Source organism: Peromyscus leucopus, chromosome 9 (assembly GCF_004664715.2).
Source record: "Peromyscus leucopus breed LL Stock chromosome 9, UCI_PerLeu_2.1, whole genome shotgun sequence".
Lineage (NCBI taxonomy): Eukaryota > Metazoa > Chordata > Mammalia > Rodentia > Cricetidae > Peromyscus > Peromyscus leucopus.
In genome coordinates this window covers 52332027-52348522 of record NC_051070.1, presented here as the reverse complement: position 1 = coordinate 52348522, position 16496 = coordinate 52332027, and the positions used below count along the sequence as shown (strand labels likewise).

Below are 16496 nucleotides of genomic sequence, written 5' to 3'. Positions count from 1 at the left end.
TTGTGAGTATCTCAGAAGGCTGAGACTGTTATTTCTGCCTACCTGTTTGGGATGGGAAAGTATGCCTTGATGGTTGAGGGTAGGGAGGAGATGGGAGGAACAAAACATGCCGAGAATCATGCTTCAGTAATAGCAGAGCTTCAAGCTACCTTCTGCTCAGGTGGAACTGGTCAGTGGTGAGCTAGGTGGACTAGGTGTGTGTGCCTGTGTGCCCATGGATGTGCCTTTGGGGTGTGGTCACTAGCACCCGAGCCTTGTTTCTAGGTGTTGGCTTCAAACTTTGGAAGGAAGCTTAGAATCATAGGGTAGGTGCAAAATCCAAGTAACAGCCATAGAGCCTGTGACTCAGTGGGTCTTGTGGATGTCCGAGATTATGAAGTTTGAGCACCTCTGCTCACAGATAGTCTCCTGCCTCTGAGTGCATATACAGTAAAATTGAAATTTGAGATGGATATGACACTCAATTGAAAAAAAAAAAAAAACCATTGAAAGTAATGGCTTTAACGTGTCAGATCCAGAACTGATGGAGGTGTTATTATGTCAAACCCATCTATGTAAGAACTGGAAACTTTAAAGATTAAATTAATTAAAGAAAAACTTAAAATTTCACTAAATAAGTAAGTTAGTCAGGCCTAGTAGTTCAGGACTATAATCCCAGCTATGTGGGAGGCTGAGGCAGGAGGATCACATGTTCATGGGCTCTCTGGACTGTAGAATGAGTTCAAGGCTAGTTTGAGTAAGTTCGTAAAAAAGTCTGGGGGGAGGGCGGGCGGTGGTGGCGCACGCCTTAACCCAGCACTCGGGAGGCAGAGGCAGGCGGATCTCTGAGTTGAGCACCTGGCTACCAAGTGATCCAGGAAAGGCGCGAAGCTACACAGAGAAACCTGTCTCGAAAAAAAAAAAAAAAAAAAAAAAAAAAAAAAAAAAGTCTGGGGGAATAATAGCTCAGTGGTAGAACACTCACTTAACCCACAGTAACACACACACACACACACACACACACACACACACACACACACACACGCAGCGCACACACACACCTTAAAGAAAAAAAATTAAGTATTAGTAGAAGTGATATTGTTAAAAGGGCCTAAATTTGGTGGGTCATGTTTGGGGGACTGTTTGGCGAACTCAACTCTAATAAATACACAACAGCTGTTCAGGGAATGTCAGTTTGAGGGGTGCCACACTATTTGGTAACAGCCTGCTTCTGAGGATGGACCATTGGCTCAGGGGTGTTCTCTGAGAAAAGGGGGTGGTGAGAAAAGAGAACTGACCCCAGGACCTGGGCGGCGGGTGTACACCCTGAGGCCCGCTACCCCTCCTCAGCTAGCCGTGTTCCCATTTTCTTGGCCCTCACAGAGAGGAGGAGCAGGGACAGGGATGAAGAAGCCAAGATGTGTCTCTGGGACCTGGATCAGCTGGTAGAAGAGGTTTACCAAGGTTTTGGAAAGTGCCAAGTGCCATTGAATCCCACCTCCCTCTGCCCTGGGCGGCTGTTTGCGGTTTACATTTTGCCTTGTCTTTAGTTCTCTCTCTATGGGCCTAGGGCTGGAGTGGCAACATCTGTCAGGGATAGGCAGTCCTGGGTTAAGGGGCCTGGCATTCATTTTCAGCTCTCAAGTCTCTGTTGAGGTCTGTGTGGTCTCAGCGATCTACATAGGGAGTAGATGGGATTTGAGAGGGTCTAAGCTTTCAGAATCTTCATCCTTGTCTGCTATACATTTTTGTTTTGGAGCCATAGGCTGAGGAGGTTGAGGAACTGAGGAACCTTTGTGGGGACGGGCGGGGAGGATTTGTGTCTGGAATCATCAACTGACTTACTTTCCAGGGATTAGGAGAGAGGCCTTGGGGTGGGATGAAATATGGTAGGCCAGAAAGGGGCACACTGCGCCACACCCTGTTACCTAGGCTTGCATGCACCTGGCTGTGCGCTGAGCCCCATTTTTGCCCATGACAGATGCTCAAGTGGGCAGCTAGGCCAGTTCTGAGGGGGTGGCTTTCTCCACAATGGAGCACCCCACCATCCCTCCTCCGTTCCATTCCCCGCCCCCTGCAGATGCAGAGGGGGCATCTTCCCAGTATTCAGGCAGTTGTTCACATTCCTGCATTTCTTGATTTTTTTTTTTTTCTAGGAAATTTACCAAGTCGAGGCCCAGGGGTTTACATGTCCCACCCCACAGCAAACACTTCCACTATTCAAACTCCAAATGGAAGCCACTGGGGCTATAATTACACTGGCATTAGCTCTGAGCACTGCTGTGAGGAGGGGAACAGAGCACCTGGGGGGACCTAGATGCAGCCACAGGCCTAAATTAGCTGTTGCTCGGCTTGCAGTTGTCAACTGCGCCTCTGCAGAGACCACCCCTCCCCACTCGCTCCCCCTGGCCCCAGGCCACTCACTCTCCTGCTCCTGCCTGCCAGCCAGCCGGCATCTGACAAGTGCAGGGAAGGCTGTCTGGTCTGGGAGAACACCCCCACAGCGGCAGGCCACGTCAGCCTTTGTGCTGACAGGCATCCTTGGGTCCTTGCACAGCCTGCAGAGTGGTTGACTAGCAGCTCAGAGGATTGCTGCAGAGGTCAAGGCTCCAGCACGGGAGTTAACTCCCCGGCAGCCCAGCACTCCCTCTCCCGCCCTTGCTCTCTCTCCATCTCTAGGCATGATTTTCTTGGTGTTCTCAGCCCTGTTTTATGCCCCCTTTTGCCTAGGACCCCTTTTCCTACTTTCCCCAGATTCACTTGGTCAGTTTTAGCAAAGAAATCATTGCGTCCATGCCCGCCCCCGCCCCCCCAACTCCAGACAGGTCTTTTCCTCTCTGTACCCTCAACTCTTCCAGGAGAGCTCAGCATTAGCATTTGCACGGATGGGTGGCTCTTCTGTCCCTGGCTGTCTCAGCAAGGTGGCAGCCTAGTGGCTGGGGAAGTACCTGGTACACATACATGCATATGTATGTATGCATGCATGAATCTATTTAAATTTGTATGTGTTGTATGTATATGTGTGGTGTATATGTTCCTGTGTGTGTGTGTGTGTGTGTGTGTGTGTGTGTGTGTGTGTGTGAGCACTCACATGTGCATGTGAAGGCCAGATCAACAAGAGTCTTCCTCAATCACTTCTCCACTTTATTTTTAAGACAGGGTCTCCTTTTGACCCTGGAGCTTATTAGGTGGTTAGACTGGCTGGCCACTGTACATCAGGCATCCTCCTGTCCTCTAATTCACCCAGCACTGGAGTTATAGATGCACCCTTAGGCTGGCTTTTCCTCCCCTCCCCCACTCTCTTCCCTCTCTCCCTTCCTCCCTTCCTCCTCTCCTCTTTCTTTCCTTCTTTGTGGGTCCTGGGTACCCAAACTCAGGTCTTTATGTTTGTGTAACAGACACTTTACCTACTGAGCCATCTGCTTAGTTAAAAGCTGTTTATTGAAAATAAATCAGGAAAATAAATCTTGATTCTTTTCTGCCTTAATTTCATCTCAACTTGTTTTTTTCTTCTTTTTTCTTGGTCCTCTCTTTCCTTCCTTCTCCCCCTTTTCTGAGACAGGGTCTCCCTCTGTAACCCATGAAGGCATGGAACTCACTATGTAGCAGAGCTTGACCTTGCACTCATGAATCATCCCGCCTTAGCCTCCTGAGCACTGGGACTATAGAAGGGAACCATCATACCCTGCTCCAATCCCCATTTTAAGGAGAGTCAGTGTTTTGAGGGCAGTTTCACACTCACAGCCTGATTGAAGGAAGATATAAAGTTCCTGTCCCTACTCCGCATGTTCCCATCCTCCCCACTGCCAATATCCTACGCTGGCCATGCTTTGTTCCAACAGACAGCAGCGATACACTGTTAGCACTCAGAGCTTGTAGCTGCTGGCATTAGGATCCACTCCTGGCATATTCCTTGGGCTTGGATACATGCATCTTACCTGCTGACCATTACAGTGTCATGCAGACTGTTGCACTGCCTTGAAAATCCCCTGTGGCTTGCCTGCTCATCCCTCCCTCCTTCCCTCCCTCCCTCCCTCCCCCAACTTCTGATAGCCACCAATCTTTTTACCATCTCTCTTCTTTTCCCTCTCCCAAAATGTCATGGACTCAGCATCTTATGTCCGGCTGCTTTCATGAGTTTCTCATGGCGTGACATCTCATTTCCTTTTATCACCAAATAATTTTCTGTTGCCTATACTCCCTTCCCCTTTATTTCGACAGTAGAAGAGGGAACATTGCTCTTCTTGGAGTTACAAGGTTGCTGTTGGCAAAACAGTGTTAAAGTGGATGGTTCACTTCGGGTCTCTTCCGATCCCTTCTTACCTAGGCCATCATTAATACTTGAATACATGTAATCTTGTCCTCAGTTACTTGGTTTATATCAATTTTGCTTCCTTCAAATATAAACAAACTTGCAAGCATTTGCTATAAACCATTGTTCTTGCAACATTTATTCTTTTCTTTATATGGAATACTTACTGAGTATTCATGTATCAAACTTTTGATACATGGAGGATAACATGACTTCTGCCTTATTTTGATATAAGAAATGAGTTATGTATATACCTTGGCTGCTGCTGGAGACACAGACCATTTGGGGGATAAATGTAGCACTAGGGTTGCTGTGTACCAGGAGGCAAGAAGAAGTCACAAATTAGCTAAAATTTGAGCAAGGAGACCTGAACCACTTAATCATTATGGCTCTATAATCCTTGGGGGAAGAGGAGAGCCTTGTAGACCAGGGACACACCTAGGGCAGAGGCCCCAAGGCCAGGCCACCATTGGCCTGTCCCAGGAAGATCAAGGCAGCTAGTACTGAAGTAGAGTGACCAACAGGGAGGAGCAGGAGCGAGGTCAGACAGAGAATGCTGCTTGAAAGTAACACAGCACACCATGCACATGGAATTCTAAATGTTTTAGTGGCCACACTAAAAGGAAAAAAAGATAGGTGAAGTTCATTTTGATACTACGTTTAATACTTCAGGTCCAAAATGCTATCCCTTCAACATGCGATCAAAGCGAAGACATTACTAGTGAGATACTGTTTTGCTTAATAAGCATTTAGAATCTGGTGTGTGTTTCCTAATCTTTCCAGTTCAATGGTCAGTGGCTACCATGTTGGACAATGCAAATACAGAGCCTTGTAGCTCATGCTAAAGCCACTGAGAAAGACCAGTGGATGTCCTGGGACACTGAAGTGACACACCTCTGTGCCTTAGGTTCTTGAAATTCATGCCAGTTGTTGTGATAAGAGAAGATCATTGTGGGGTGCTGTGAAAGCTGGGGGACTGGGCATGGTGATCACAACTTGGAGGAAGGTGGTAGTGGCCGTGAGAAGTGGTGTGTTCTAGGTATGTTTTGAAGGTAGCCTTTTTGTTTTTCCTGAATGAGCTGCTTTGGGGTGGCTATTTTCAGGAGGATGAAGTTGACTGTTATCTGAGCCACTGGGGGTCAGGTGGTGGTGGTGGTGGTGGTGGCGGTGGTGGTGGTGGTCTGAGTTTGATACAAGGGTCTTGGGTTTTCAGGTAGTATGAAAACAGTAGAGCAGAGGTGAACAGATGTGTCTGGGATTTGTGAGAGAGGTCTCAGGATGTGGAAGGAGGCTGATTGATGGTGTGCAATGGCATGAGATAAAATGATAGCCCCAGATGCCTGGAGAGGAGGGCTGGGCCCCGGGGAGCACAGGCAAGAGCCAACGAAGCAACCTGAGCAGCGAGGTATCAGGGAGGCCAGAATGAAGACAAGTGAGGAAGGAGATTCACGTAGAAGTGAATGAGATGCTGGGTCCAGGGTTGCTGATACATCAGCTGGAAAGACTGAACCTGCGGGTTCGAACAGCTGCCAGACACGGATGGGGGACGATGACAACTAGTGGTTTTGCTTTAAAAGGGAGCAGAAAATGGGGCAGCAGATTAAGGGACCCACATGACCACTAAGAGACCCCCCCCCCCAAGACAGCCATCACATAGCCAATGGGAATATTCTAGAAGACAGGGCAAATTCACGATGCAAAGAAAGTTATGAGTTGTTTCTCATGCTAACAAAGACGCTTTGTGGCAGGTACTATTTTGCAGACAAGGAAACTGATCATTTCTCCTGATGAGTAGTTGAGCCCGGGCTTGATGCTGGCTGGCTCTGTTTTACAAGGCCTAGTTCTGTCCTGGTTCTGCCTCTTGGTTTCCTGGTTTAAGTAGTCGGCTCTTCGGTCGGGACTTCTTCTAATACTTTTGTGTATTAAGTACCCAACTTGGCACCAGCAGAGGACCATGCAGAGGCAGGATTTTATAGATTTAGAGGTATTTAATGATTCAACAATCTGAGGACCATGAATTGCATATGCAAATGTCGAGTCACCAGGCCTATCCATAGAGGAGTCATGGCCTCTACCAGCCCGGTTTTGAGTCTTCCATACTCTATGGCAGGTTCTTGTATAGAGAGGCACACAGGCAGGACTGAACATGGCAGGGTGGAAGAACTCACCTCTGACCTAGGCTGGTTATTCTCCAGGCACATGACGGTGCCTAGCAACTGACTTCTGCCTCTAGATTTCTGTCAGTGTTCAAGATGGTTGTGGCAGTCCCCTGCCCACACAGAATTCATTTTCTTTACCTGTAAAACACAGGTGGGATTGGATGACCACCCACCTGACTGGCCCCCAGAAGATCTCAGTTGGGCATGTGCAGATTGGGGTCCTGCCCCTCCCTTTGCCTGTTATCAAGTTGGACAAGAGGGTCTCTCTAGGTGGGAACCAACTGGTGGTAGAGTCAGATGGTTTCTGTGCTGGATATCTTCTTGGTACAACTAGGATCTGTGGGGACAGCCATCACAGAATAGCCTTGTGATTTTGGGGAACCCTGTTGTGTACCTCAGACATTTCCCTCACTGTATTAAGTAGAAAGCCACAACAGTATGGCAAGAGACCCACCCTATCTGGCTCTTGGCTGGTCATACATCCAGCAGTGTCAGAGTGGTACGCTGGGGTAATCTGCCCTTCAAACTTAGAGGACTTGTGCTTCCTTTTAGGTGACAGTGGTAGGTAGCCACACCCTTCTGGATACAGAAGAGCAGTTTTGATGGTTACAAGGGTAGGGGTCAGGAGGGTGGCTGGGATGTTGCTTGCATCCTTGTTGACAAGACTCAGCGATGAGTGTTCCCTACTCCAAATGCCAGTGATATCACTTCCCCAAAGTCCCGCTGAACTGTGCTACTGGAAGACTGGCAAGGGGCCCCTCGTTCTGTGACTTTGAGCCAGACACATTATTTCTTGCCCTAGTAAACAGGGCCAATGGGTACACCTACTTTCATGTTTTTGAGGTGAACACCTGCTTCTTAGCTTCTGAAGCTGGGGTTAGAACTTGGAATGAGTCTCCCTCTGAACTGCTCCTTGCATGTGCAGTGTACCCGTTTCCTGGAACTGTCTCAAGCAGTGTACCCCTTTCCTGGAACAGTCTCATACAGTGTACCTCTTTTCTGGAACTGTCTCATGTACTTTGGATACCTGCAGATTAACATCTTTAATGTTCGCCACGGCCATACGTCCTTGGGAATGCTCTTTATTCCAAGTCAAGGAAACCGAGGCAAGGAGCTTGCATCCGACACCAATCTTCAGTGGCCATGCATGTCCTCCCCCCCTGTGCGCATGCGTACCTCTGACTAGTGTTCGCCTTCCTCCCTCAGGGACAGGGGCAGACCCGGTGGTTAGTGCCAAGAGCAATCACTGCCTGGATGCCGCCAAAGCCTGCAACCTGAACGACAACTGCAAGAAGCTCCGCTCCTCCTACATCTCCATCTGCAACCGCGAGATCTCGCCCACGGAACGCTGCAACCGCCGCAAGTGCCACAAGGCTCTGCGCCAGTTCTTTGACCGCGTGCCCAGCGAGTATACCTACCGCATGCTCTTCTGCTCCTGCCAGGACCAGGCCTGTGCTGAGCGTCGCCGGCAAACTATTCTGCCCAGCTGCTCCTATGAGGACAAGGAGAAGCCCAACTGCCTAGAACTGCGCACCCTGTGCCGCATGGACCACCTCTGCCGGTAAGAGCCGCCGAAACGATGGCCGTCCACTGTGAGTGTTCATGTGGTTGGGCTGTGTCTTAGGGTCACTTGAATTATGACCATGAATGAGCCCAGCAGAAGGTGTTGAGAAAGTTAAAACCGGTTGGTCATAGGCGAAATCAGTTGTCACCTATTCACTTCATTCATCCATCCACGCATCTGTCCATCTCGAATGTTTTCATTCATCTGTCCGTTGTGTGCAGTTTCTTGCTAAGTACTTCAAGAGACGCCAAAACAAACTACCCTAGGAACTTATAATTTCAACTCATAGATTTCTAACAGGAGGAAGGGACCTTCAGAGGTTTTTGTTAGGCTTTTTAGGGGAAGCCCGTGCCTACGTCCCAGCACAGGGATGTGATCTAAGAGCCAGATCACTGCAGACTGAGAGCAAAGCCAAGCTAGTGTTGGGGGAGGACCAGCTTCTGGAGTCTGATAGTGCTGGGTTCAAATCCTGACTTTACCACTTCCAAGCTGTGTGACTTTGAGTCAGTTTGTAAGATTTCCTGAGTTTTCATTACTTCACCCGTGATCGAGGAATAAAATAATATCCCCACATTGTTGTGCTCTTGATTACATGTCCAAACCTTAGCGCAGAGCCTGGCGTATAGCAAATATATTTAATAAGTATAGCCTGATTATTAGGTGTGGGTCAAACATATTTAATAAGTATAGCCTGATTATTAGGTGTGGGTTTTTAAAATTTGGTTATAGCTGGTTGAAATTTGCTTTTCGTTTTTGTTTTGCAAGAATTGTGCTTTTCTGTTGGCTGAGTATTGATTTATTGAGCCATGTCATGTGCAGTACTTGGTACTTGGTCCTGGCCATGGAGAGAAGATCACACTGCTCTCAAGAGAGCACACACCCCATAGGAGGGGAAGTGGTCCCAATTCAGTAGAACATGGCTAGGGCTCACCGAGAAGGGAACATAGGGAGGGCCATCTGACAAAGCCCGGGAGTCTCGAGGAGGGTCACTGAATTGATGGAGCCTTGAGGACTGAGAAGAAGGCCTAGAAATGAGCCTGTCAGGAGAGACTTGAAGGAGAACATGGGCTTATGGGGAACTTCAGAGGTGGATGATGGGTGAGTGCTGGTGAACGGAAGATTACAGTAGTCTCAGTTGTCTACTCTGTCTGGACACTGTCTAAAAGCTTCATGCTCGTAACCTATTAACCCTGCAGAAAGTCCCTGAGGTAGGCACTGTGGTCATCTTTGAAGGGGAGGAAACAGACCGAGGAAGTCTCCTGCCCCAGGTCATAAGACACACGTTTTATAGCTGGGATTGTGTAATACTCTTTCTTGCCACTATGGCTGTTAAGGTGTGCAGCCTGAGTGACAGCAGGCATATCGATAACCTTGGACTAAGGCGATGGCTGTAGGGATGAAGAAAAGTGGATCTTCTCACTGAAGATGGTAAGTAGGCTTGACCGGACTGTCTGTCTGTCTGTCCGAAAGTCTCCTGGAGGCAGGAACTCTGCACCTCTTCCTGAATTCAGAGTATGGCCTTGGGGAATGCTCAGCAACACACTAATTGGATGGATGTATGCTCGGCAATTACTTGTTTCCTAGTTGAATAACTGTGAGTCAATGGAATTATTCTGGGGGGGGGGTCGCGTTGGACCTGCAGTGTCTGAGGGACCAGAGTGGCCATGACGGTAGCATCTGGGGCGCTTGCACTGGCCGTTCCGGAGCTCATTTAGGAAGCTGGAGAGAAGGGATGGATATAGGTGTTCTTGGGTGCTTGGCTATGATTAAAGCCCAGTCCTGTAATGAGGAGGGTTAATGGAGCCCGTGAGGGAGTTCAGACTGGAGGTGACTGGGGCATCAGCGGTGGCCAAGGGATAAGTGGAGCCATTGGTGTGGGTGGGGATCAGGGCGGGCTCTACTGGAAATGCCATGCATGTGCAAAAGAGGGACAGACACAGTACAACAGAAGACAGGGAGGCAGAGGAGGGTATAGGAAAACCAGGAAGTGGTGACTCAGAATCCAGAAGAAAGGGGCTTCAGGAGGGAGGGATCTGCCAAGCCAGGTGCCTCAGTACATATGTGCACGCATGTGTGTGTCTGTGTGTGCTGAAAGCCAGCTGCTGTGGCCCAGCCTTCTAGCTCCCTGGTGCCGAGGAGATAAAAGAAGAGGCACTGGGTTCAAACTGTTTTCTTTAGAAGGCAGCAGGGCTGAAGCCAGAGCCCTCAGGAAGACATAGGATGGAAGCTAGCTTCTTTTGGACCCTGGAGAATTGGGCCTGTGTGCAGCTGGAATGGGAGGCTCCCCTTTTGTTTGGCTTGGAAAACAAGCTCTCACAGTGTTTAGAGAAGGGATTGAGCACTGAGCTAGCTACAGGGCTCAGGGAAAGCCTCGTGAAGAAGCAGACTTTTGAGTCTGCTTTTCAAAAAAGTGTACATTAGATGTAACAGATGAAGGAATTTGAAATAGGCCTGTGCCTACTATAATAGAGGGGTTGGCAGAGGCAACTGAGGGCCCTAGAAGGCAGGAACAAGCAAAAGCCGCCACTGTATAGGCTGGCAGAGCTCTGAACATCAGTTCTGAGCTTCCTGGTGACTTGGATTAAGGGGAAGCTGCATGGACCATATAATTCCTAAAACACTGCAGAAGGAAGCGTGCTAATTCTTAGGTGGAGACACAGTCTCCCCTGTAGGCTACATGCATGGTAAGCTGAGCTTGCCAGACTCTGTCATATACAGCAACTCATAACAACAGAACGGGTGAACAGCAAAGCCTTGAAGAGCTGGTACTGGTACAGAGCAGCGTGAGTCCCGGCTCAGGACCCTGTGCCTACAGGTGGACCAGGCTCGTCCAGAAAGCCGGGTGCCTGTGCAGGTGTTTAGGGTCGAGCTACTCAGATGTATGTGTTAGGAGCCTCCAGCAGATAAGTGACAGGACCTTGTGCCTGCTTGTCAGAATCACTTTTGAGGAAGGATGGGTGGCCTATAGGACATGGGGCTCTGGTGGTTGAAGTCACGTGTGAGATGGAGGACCGTAGAGTATTTTGGTGGCTTTGTCTATCTATTTAAGGAAACAGAAAGATTTTGCTTATTTTTCTTGAGTTGGGGGCAGCCATGATCAGGAGAACTGCGTAGTAAACAGCACATTGTGGAATAAGAACAGATGTTTAAACACCATTAGGCATGGTGAGGGTCTAGATAGAGGATTCTGAGGAGTGAAGGACTGGCCCCTTGCATTTGTGGACTTCAAGGACTGCAAAGCAGGGGTCTGTAGACAATGCCACAGCAAGATTATTGACTTGGGGGGATGTGGCTTGGTTTCTCAGGTAGGACATTCATGTTGGCTCAAAAGATGAGGCTATGTGAGCTCCTTTCTCCAACCAGGTCATTCCTTGAGCCCATCTTTGCTCAGCTCCCATCCTACTCACCGCACTCTCCAGTATACAGATGTAACATGGTGTCCCAGGGTAAGAAGGGTAGGGATGAAGAAAGAGCCTGCATCTAGGATGAGTCTGGCAGAGGCACCGGGGCATGTCACAGCATAGCCACATTCCCTGCAGAGGACGTGGCTCTCAACTCCAAGCTGAAGCTAAGGTGTGCTGGAAGAGATGTGCTGGGGAGAACCCCGGGGATGGAAATGCAGAGTGACAGGCAGATGGTGGATGGAGTGGGTGGTACTCCAAGTTGGAGACCTGTGTGTGATCTCTTGAATAGCCTCCTAGTGGACCATGTCCTTCTCTGGGCCCTTGGTTTCTACACTGATCAAGCAAAGATACTTATCCAAGGCATCTTTTGGGATTCTTTTCTCGTTGCCTAATGAGGTGTGTGAGCTGGAGTCTTTCCAGGTGGTTTTCAGGATGGTTTCTGAACCTGTTGTTCCTGGGGCCAGCCTCAAAGGGTTTTCTCTCCAGGATCTTCCCAGAATGGGTCTAGAAGGAAAAGAGGCACTACATTTGGTCTAGCTCCCACAGCTCTGACCTCTGACCCATGTGTCACTGCTCAGCAGGCCCTAGTGGCCCGTCGGTGCTAATCTCAGCTCTGTGAGGTCAAAGATGGCTTGAAAGGATTACTGGAGAACATCAAGCTGGGCTTGACTCTGCACTGTGCCCAGGAAGGCACTCTCTGTTCTTCTTTCCTTTGGCTTGGTCTTTGCTGGTTTCTGCCTTCCAGAATGGCCACACAGACAGAAATCTTATGAAAATAGTGGCACTAAATGTCGTGGGGTTTGGAACAGGAATGGAAGACCCTCTCTTTCTTGGGTATGCTAATAAAGTGGATTAGATGGGGTAAGGGAAGAACCTCCCTGGGGGTTCTTTGGAAATGGAGCTCTCATCCTTAGGAATCCCCTACAGCCTACCTCCACCCCCTCCTGCACACTCCATTTCTATAGCACTCAGTCCTGACTTAGCCAGTCCTGCCTCATCTCCTGGTCTTCCTTCTGTGGAGGGGACCCATGCATCACTAGGCTTCTTCCTGAATCAGTCCTGGCTCAGGAATTCTGGAGTCGGAGCAGCTTTACCTAAGCCTAGGTGGCATGGCGTGGGAGCTGGTCCGCTGATATGCTGGGAGGCTGGCCTAGGAGCAGCCTTGCACTCCACCTGTGGGATGTACAGTAGATTCTGCTGCGCTGTCTTGTTAAATCGCTACCAATGAGGCTTTGGAGGTTTCCCTTGACCTAACATTTGAAGAAGCATTGGTTCAACAAGGATATCTGCTAGCTGGGCCTTGGAGTTATTGGAAGCACTTCTGAATCCTACACTGCTCTTTGGACCAGGGTCAGCTGGGGCTTCTGGGAGTGGAAAAGTCCTGCTGTGCTCACAATGTATCTAGATGGCTGGGAGGTTGTCCCTTACCAGGCTCTGCTCTTTGGTGTTTGTCCCATTCCAACCCTGAGCCTCAAGGCTGTGGAATTAAGCTAACTAAAGATCTGAAGATGACAGGAGAGACATTTCCTTTAGAAGCATCTGATAGGGAGCCTAGAGAGCTGGGAACTTTTTGGAATGAGTCTCTGGAATATGACTGGACTTTCTCCAGGTCCCAGTGGTTCATGAGCTATTTTTAAAATTTTGAACATTATTGTTTATATCTTTTCAGCTTGCAGTCATTGTAAGGACGTGCTCAGATTGTGTGTGTGTGTGTGTGTGTGTGTGTGTGTGTGTGTGTGTGTGTTTGTGCATGTGTGCATTTGTGCATGTGCGTGTTGTGGTGGTTCTGAGGTTGTGGGGAGAATGATTGCTGTCTTACTATCTCTTGTAGGCCGCATTTGGAAATGGCCTCTTGAAGAGCTCTGTTCCTCCTGGTCTGCCAGAAGGCTATAAATAACCTCCTGCTGGACCCACGCCATCTACAGAGCTGTGATTTAACCTCTGGATGTTGAGGATGTACATAAATAGACTCCAGCCTGGGGCTACCCCAACAGTCTTGTGCTGTGACCACTCTGTGCTGTGGCTCTTGTCTTTGTCCTAAAGGAGAGGATGGTTGGGATATGGAGTGGAGGGAGGTAGCCTCCCTCTCTCAGGATGTCCTAAACTGGGGTTTGAGTCTTGGCTCCTTGGAACATGCTTCTCTTTGACTCTATAGGATGTGTTGGCTGGTGTTTTCAGCAGGCCCTCCTCAAAAGGTAACATAAGACCCTTTTCAAAGGGGTAGGGAGGCTAAGGACTTCCAAACTTTTACTTCCTTTTAAAGATAGGCCTGTATATATCTTGATGTAACATACCAAGTTTTGGGCACACATTTTAGAGAGAACCTTATTGTGTTCATTAGATTCTAGAAGGGTTCTTAAGCCTCCTAGGGCTTAAGAATCTCTGTCTTCTCTGGTAACATCATCAGCTCTCTGGGGATAGATACAGAATTTCCCCCTTGATTTGGTAGCAAAGAGCTGTTACTGACTAGTGATGTCTGCCACTGGCGTGGGAAGGTTAGGATAGGTCTTAGTTGGAACCCAGCTAGTCATTCTTAAGGCACTCAACTAGCTAGGAGAAGGGGTGTGTGTGTCATGTGACCATACTTCATTCATTTCAATGCCCTGTTGATCATCTGTTTTGGGCCTGGCCTTGTGTTGGGGAGTTTTGATGAGGGAATTGGAGGACCTTGGAGTCTCATGGTGCCACAATATTGGCTGGCTCTGCAGTGAGAGAGGGGATCTCCACCCTCAGATGATGTCATTTTTCACTAAGCTTCTCTGGAAACCCTAGCTTTTCTCTGCTACCCTCTAAGTCCACTCTGGTGGTGTGGAGAGCACCCCTCTTAGGGAAGGTGGGCTTCAGTCTCCTTTGGGGCCTTTCTGGCCTGGATCAGAGAAAAGCTTCACTGCTGAGGAGGGAGGAACTGTGGGCTGCCAGTGCACATGTCTCCTTTGCCTTCAACTTTGCTCCCACATGACCCATGTTGGCTCTCTTGGAGCCCTTGCTCTTCTTCATTCTGGGTCAAGGGAAGGGCTCTTCCTGGAACTTCCTCTGGCATGTTGACACAAGACAGGAATGTTGAACATTACTTTACAAAAGGCTCTGGGGGATATCAACTCACAGATGCTCCAGCCCACATACCTAGATTATACGATAGAGTCTGTGCAACATCCTGCTGTGGCTGCTGTCTGTCCAACAGCAAGGCTGCACTGAGGAGCCTTCCCCACCCATCCTACATTCCAGGCACCTGGACCTCACAAAATTCACTCCTAGCACTGATGAACTACAGTCTCTGTGTAGTGAAGGCTCCCACTGGAGAGCTATAATTAAGGACCTACCTCATCTCAGGGGGTAGAGGAAGAGGATCCATCCACTCTCGGTACAGGGAATGTCAGGATACAAGCCCACATGGTGTGTTCATACTAGAGACTCTCTTATAGGTGTGTGTGTGTGTGTGTGTGTGTGTGTGTGTGTGTGTGTGTGTGTGCCTTCATGTGTCTACTCACATAGGGCTAGAAAGCCTTGCCTTTAGCTACCCTGGCTTCAAGTTGTTTCCATGGTTTCTATGATTTTTTTTTCTACTTTCAGTTGGTATGAGCTCTCTGCTTGATGTTTTAGCCAGTTTTGGATGCTATCATGGAGTACTGTAGACTGGATGACTTAAAATATGTGGTTTTCCTACCAGTTTGGGAGGTTGGAAGTCTGTGATCAGGATACAAGTGTGTTATATTCCCAGTGAGACAATCTTCTTGCTTATGTTCTACTGTAGTCTTGAGAGAAAGAGAGAGAGAGAGAGAGAGAGAGAGAGAGAGAGAGAGAGAGAGAGAGAGGAGAGAGAGAGGAGAGAGATTTTTCCTTCCTCTTAGGCCACTAATCCCATTGTGTAGTGTTTCACCCTCAGGACTTCTAACATTAATCATGCCCAAAGGCTCCATCTTCAAACTCCACACTGGGCTTTAGTCCACACTGGGATTTAGGGTTTCTATGTAAGGCTTTTCGGACATAAATATAAGCCTCCAGTCCTAGGGCTTCAGCTCATCCCCATCAAGCCTGTGGCATCCTCACCTCCTAACCCCCTTTTGGCAGCTGGCTCCTTGTGCGGATTTTCTCTTGAGTGTCTCTGTACTCTTCACTTGGTAACTGGTGTTTTCCTTTTTCATTAGATCTCTGCCTCTTCATATCCTATGTTACTACTGTGTCGGTTTACTTATTTAATGAGTCTATATTGTGTCCCTGATTTGCTCCAGGCACTGTGCTAGACACTAGAGGTACCTTGGAGATCACGGTAGGGATGACCACACCTCGTTGGAACATACAGTCTGATGGAGGAGACAGTGGAGAAGTAAGCAGACAGGTATATCCAGGTTGAGCATCCCATATCTGGAAATCAGAAATGCCAGACGCTCCAAAACCGGAACCTTTCTGAATGGCAATGTGACTCTACAAGCAGAACATTCCATACTTGACCTCAGGAGATGGGCTGCAGTCCAAACACAAGTGTGCTAAAAATACTGCTCAAACTATCTCCAGGCTGTCTGTTTAACATGTATACCAAACAAAATCAAATCTCCCTTTTGGACTTGGGTCCCATCCTTGTTATGTCTTAATATCTATATTCAAATGTTCCCAGATCTGAAAGCTAAACTACTTCTGGTCCCAAGCACTTTGGATAAGATAGACACAATTTTAATAGAATAGTTACAGTGAACAGGATATAGAAATGGAGCATTATATGGGTGGAGGGGCACATTTATCTGGACAGAGATCAGGAAGACTTAGAGGAGATGACATTTGAACGGAGACCTCAGGCTGCTGAGCTGGCTCGGTGGGTAGAGCTTCTTGCCACCAAGCATGGCGATCCGAGTTTTATCTCTGGTGCAAGGAGAGAACCGCCTTTGCAAATTGTCCTCTGGCCTCCATACATATGCCATGGCATGTGTCCTCCCACCACAAAAAATAAATAAATGTAATATACTAAAAAATAAGCTGAGACACAAGGAATGCAAAGTCAGTGAGACAGACAGACAGACAGACAGACAGACAGAAGAGGCATTCATGCAGAGGGTGTGTCATGGGCAGAGGAAAGACAGCATTGC

At 48.4% G+C, this 16496-nt stretch overlaps 1 protein-coding gene across 3 annotated transcripts in view; it reads left to right on the top strand.

The window, feature by feature from the left end:
• Window positions 1-16496, top strand: part of Gfra2 (GDNF family receptor alpha 2) — a 98046-nt gene that overhangs the window by 29264 nt on the left and 52286 nt on the right. For all 3 annotated transcript variants that reach the window (XM_028877627.2, XM_028877629.2, XM_028877628.2), the window contains one exon: window positions 7657-8011. In XM_028877627.2, coding sequence (XP_028733460.1) covers window positions 7657-8011 — 355 coding nt within the window. The remainder of the gene's footprint in view (window positions 1-7656; window positions 8012-16496) is intronic.